General features: G+C 46.5%; 1 protein-coding gene across 1 annotated transcript; it reads right to left on the reverse strand.

Annotated features, from left to right (window-relative positions):
• Positions 1-2,766: 2,766 nt before the first annotated feature.
• LOC112906257 lies at positions 2,767-3,573 on the reverse strand. The gene has a single exon (XM_025980105.1). The coding sequence runs from the start codon at positions 3,571-3,573 to the stop codon at positions 2,767-2,769; it is 807 nt and encodes a 268-aa protein (XP_025835890.1).
• Positions 3,574-5,310: the final 1,737 nt, after the last annotated feature.

Here is a 5,310-nt window from a genome sequence, read left to right on the forward strand (position 1 = left end):
TTTTTCTATCCCCATGGCGTCGATCTTGGGTCGGTCGTAACTGCTGTTGTATTGTACGGAGTTCCTTGACGAATTCGGAGGCGTCCTCGTGGGTTTTAAAATCGGGATGTGATCCTAAAAATTCCCCAGGAAGTCGTAACGTCTCTCCGTACAATAGCTCCGCTGTGGTGGCTTGCAAGTCCTCTTTCCAGGCAGAACGAATCCCTAGTAGAACGGTCGGCAGAGTTCGCGTCCAGGAACTGGTCTGGTGACACATTATGGCTGCTTTAAGCTGTCTGTGGAGCCGTTCTACCATGCCGTTGGCTGAGGGATGGTAAGCCGTAGTTCGAAGATGAGTCGTACCTAATAAGCGGTTTAACTGCTTAAAAACGTACGACTCGAATTGTCTGCCCTGGTCGGAGGTGATACGTAACGGAGTCCCAAATCTGGCGATCCAATTACTGTAGAAGGCGCGAGCGACGGTTGCTGCCTCCTGGTCAGGGATAGGGACTGCTTCAGGCCACCTGGAGTAACGATCAACCATAGTAAGGCAGTACCTGCATCCTTCTGACGACGGCATGATGACAATGTCGATGTGTACATGGTCAAACCTCGCTGATGTTGGCGAAAATGTACCTACGGGAGCAGATACGTGTCGGGAAACCTTCGAGCGTTGACACGGTACACAGGAGCGGCCCCACTGTCTGACATCCTTTTTGACGGACGGCCAGATGTAACGTTTCGTCACAAGTTTGACCGTCGCGTTAATCCCCGGGTGGGAAAAGTCATGGGTGGAGTGGAATGCTGCTTTACGAAAATCTTTTGTGATGAACGGACGGGCGGCGCGCATGGAAACATCACAAAAAACTGATGTGTTGGTGCCTGGAAGTTGTAGGAGCTTCAACTTCAGTGAGGAATCATTGTTGAGGAATTCCTTCAATTCTGGGTCCGTTTTTTGTGCTTCGGCGAGTGCTTTGTAGTCCAATGTAGCGTGCAGCTCTTCTATACGGGACAGGGTATCTGCGACAACATTATCCGCGCCGGAAATGTGTCTGATGTCACTCGAAAATTGGGATATGAAGTCAAGATGCCGGACTTGTCGTGGAGAACATTGGTCGTGCTTTTTCCGGAAGGCATATACGATCGGTTTGTGATCGGTAAAGATGGTGAATGTCCGACCTTCCACCATATACCGGAAGTGTTTCACCGCGAGATAAATTGCTAACAACTCGCGGTCGTAAGCAGCGTAGTTTAGCTCGGCAGGACTTAATTTCTTAGAAAAGAAATCTAAAGGCTGCCAATTGTTGTCCACGAGCTGCTGTAGAACAGCTTCGACGGCGTAGTCCGAGGCATCGGTAAAAACTGCCAAGGTTGCGTTCATCTTCGGGTGGGCGAGCAGCGTAGCTTGCGATAGGGATTCTTTGCAAGCTTCGAATGCCTGAGTAGCTTCTGGGGTCCAAGTTACTGGATGATTTCCCTTAACGTTGCCTTGTAGAAGATCGTTAAGTGGCGTTTGTATTTCCGCTGCCTTCGGGACGAACCTCCGATAGAAATTTACCATGCCAAGAAATTGGCGAAGCTTCTTGACGGTCTGCGGGAGCGGAAAGGATCGAATTGCACTCACTTTTTCGGGCAACGGGTGTGTGCCGGTTCCGGAGACACGGTAGCCAAGAAATTTGACTTCCGATTCACCGAATACGCACTTGGATGGATTGATGACTACTCCATATTTTTGTAGTCTCCCGAATAGAGTCCGCAGATGGTCCAGATGTTCTTCCAATGACACCGAAGCAACTAGAATGTCGTCTATGTAGGCATAGCAAAAATCTAGGCCTTGCAAAACTTCATCAATAAATCGCTGGAAGGTTTGCGCAGCATTACGTAGACCGAAGCTCATGTGTGTAAATTCGAAGAGGCCAAAGGGTGTCGTTATGGCTGTTTTAGGAACATCCTCTTCTGCAACAGGGATCTGGTTGAACGCACGTACCAAATCTATAGTTGAGAATATAGTCTTTCCGCTGAGCGTCTGCGAAAAGTCCTGAATGTGCTTGACCGGATATCGATCAGGGCACGTCCTGGCGTTAAGGGCACGATAATCGCCACAAGGTCTTCATTCATCTCCTGTTTTAGGAACCATGTGCAACGGTGATGCCCAGGGACTCTTGGAAGGACGAGCGATACCCAACTTGACCATAGCCTCGAATTCCTTTTTCGCAGCACGTAACTTGTCGGGAGCGAGTCGTCGTGGTCGTTGCGCTACAGGTGGTCCGGGAGTGGTGATAATGTGATGTTTCGTGGAATGGTTCGTAAACTCAGGAGTGCCTCCTGATCGGGTTGTTCCCGGAAATTGTTGTAGCAAGTCGTGGAATAATGACGAACCAGAAACAGTCTTTATGGACGGTGACTCGCACTCAATTACCTTCCCCTGGGAGGTAAGATGGGTGGTTGAGTCCAGGAGACGTTTATTCTTCATGTCCACCAGCAAACCAAAGTGTGATAAAAAGTCGGCGCCGATGATTGGCTTCGAGACGTCAGCCACGACAAATCGCCACGTGAACTGTCGTCGAAGTCCGAGGTCCAGGGTTAATGTGAGTGTCCCATACGTTGCGATGATGGTACCGTTGGCAGCGGAAAGTTCATAATTCGATTTCTCCCGTGGTTCCGGAAGTTCCGAACGCGGGAACACACAGAGGTCGGCACCAGTGTCGATAAGGAAACGTATCTTCGTAGACCCATCGGTGATAAACAATCGGCGTGATAGTATAGGGCTGCTGTCGTCTGACGCCATCAACGACTGCCCACGTCGTTTCCCGGAGTGTTGGCTTCGAATCTGCATGGTTTGGTACATTTCCTTGCATTAGTGCTGAAGCGAAGATGGTACCAGCAAATGTCCCTATTTTCCCTGGGTCGTGAATGCGAACGCGAGCGTGCTCTGGGCCGGAAACGCCGAGGCTGGTGTGGCGGTTCACGGTTGATTTTCGGGGAAGCTAATTCTTGCAGCGCTGTGGTTAGAGCATTTTCTAAAAAATCTAACCTGCTGTTTACTGCTGCATTTGTAGTGGAAGTCTCAGCCACGTTGTTGAATTGTCCATAAGCTTCTATTATGGTGTCGGCGATCTCTGCTCTCTTTTCCAGTGGTAGGTCTTTATGTGCAGCTAATAGGGCCTGGATATGTTTGGGAAGGCGTGTTAACCAGAGGGTCTGTAGAACTTCTTCGGGGAAGTCACCTCCTGCAAGGTTACGCAAATGACGTAGGAACTGCGTCGGTTTGCGATCGCCAAGTGGTTCATTTTCCAGTAGCCGTCTTGTATTTTGCTCCTGTGATGCACCCATACGTTTAATAAGTTCGCTTTTTAGTAGTTCGTAGGACCGTTCGCTGCGCGGTTTCACAATAATGTCGCGAACTTCGAGGGCGTATTTTTGATCTAAACCACTTAACGCATACCCGAACTTGGTGTTGTCCTGCACAATTCCCGCAGCGTCAAAACTGCCTTCCAATATGGAAAACCATAGTTCTGGATCCGACGGGATGAAGACTGGCACTTTTACCGAAACGCGGTCGATCGATCTAGCAGCACTGTTCTCGGTGTTCATAGTTCTGTTTATACTAGTTCAATTTGGCACAAACTTGTTAATTGCACGAATTTCGGGGTCACCACTTTAGTGTCTTTAGTGTAATTATTAATAAAAATAATTAAAGAAAAACACTATTTAAACAATTAACCAAAATTTTATGCCAACAACAAATTAAACAACAAAACAAACAGATGGTAAAAATAAAACAGAACAGCCGAAACACACAAAGAAATAACAACAACAATAATAATAACAATAACAAAGACAACAACAATAGCAATGATAATAACAACAATTATAACAGGAAAAGAGACTTACTAATGAGACGGTTGAACGTAGAGACACAGATGAATTAATTTCTGATAGGGATGTTAGGAGTATTTATAGATATAAATATGTTAGTAAAAAGAGATAGAATATTCAAGATAGACAAAGACTGGCAATAAGGGTTGAAGACACGAGCTTACAGAAATACGAAGAATTGAAGAGGTTGAACAGTATAGAATTTTAGGTAAGGTAATTAAGGGAAAAGCCAGCTATTAGTACAAGGTGCATGCAGAAACGGTTGCAGTTAGATTTCTAGGTAGAGGTGATTAGGGACAATAGAATAGAAACAGAAAGGAAACAAAGGCATGCAAAAGATAAGAAGTCGTACTGTACATTGCAGAAATAAAATTAGGAAAAATATATGTACAAAATATTTTCACACAAAAAAAAAACAATAAAAGTTTTTTCGCCACAAAACTATATGAATCGCCACAACACCCCCCTGCCAGTGATGAACATCACGAAAATCGTTTAGATTGCAGGCGATCTGGGAAATGAACACGTCTTCCAAAACGGGTATGTGTTTGTTTGTTTTGGACTACATTTGGTTGGGTAGGTGTTTCGGATTGCTGCTGTAAGTCCTCAGGGCTGTTGAAAGTCTCTTCGTCCATCACCACGTACGCTGGTTTCAACCTGTCGATAGACACCGTGACTTCGCGACCACGAATCAAAACTACGAATGTTTTGTCGAATCTTCTCCGTACCGTAAAAGGACCTTCGTAGGGTTGTTCTAGAAGTCCTTTGGGTACGTCACGCCTTACGAAAACTTGGTCGGTAGTGGCAAGGTCCTTGAATACAAAAGGAGTTTTCTTTCCATGCCTGGTTCCCTATGTCGGGCATGTGTCGGCGCAAATTCTGGACAAAGTCGGTTTGAGTATTGTCGTCGGGTTCTTGTGAAGCTGTAATGAACTCTCCTGGTAAACGTAGCGGTTCTCCATAGACCATTTCAGCGATTGTACTTTGAAGATCATCCTTCCATGCTGCTCGGATACCAAGTATAACTGCGGGGAGGGTTTCGGTCCAGGAAGGATTCCCGTGACATTTGGTTGTCGCCTTTAGTTGCCTGTGAAACCTTTCCACCATTCCATTGGCTGCCGGGTGATACGCTGTTGTTCGATAACGAGTTACACCTAATAGGTTATTTAATCGCCTAAATAGATGTGACTCGAACTGTCGGCCTTGGTCGGTAGTTATTCGCAGTGGGGTGCCAAATCTTAAAACCCAAATACTGAAGAAGGCACGGGCTACTGTATCGGCTTCTTGGTTCTCAATTGGTATTGCTTCTGGCCAACGGGAAAATCGGTCCACACACGTTAAACAATCTCTGTAGCCTTTGGAAATTGGCATTACGACGATATCTATGTGAACGTGCTCAAACCTATTCAACGGCAGGACAAAGGTTCCAGGCGGAGATGACACATGGCGAGT

Source organism: Agrilus planipennis, unplaced genomic scaffold, assembly GCF_000699045.2.
Source record: "Agrilus planipennis isolate EAB-ADULT unplaced genomic scaffold, Apla_2.0 scaffold427, whole genome shotgun sequence".
Taxonomy (NCBI): Eukaryota; Metazoa; Arthropoda; class Insecta; order Coleoptera; family Buprestidae; genus Agrilus; species Agrilus planipennis.

What these genes read in the sequence shown, in the direction of transcription:
- LOC112906257 (XM_025980105.1), bottom strand. Translation starts at nt 3,573, where the DNA reads ATGAACACCGAGAACAGTGCTGCTAGATCGATCGACCGCGTTTCGGTA.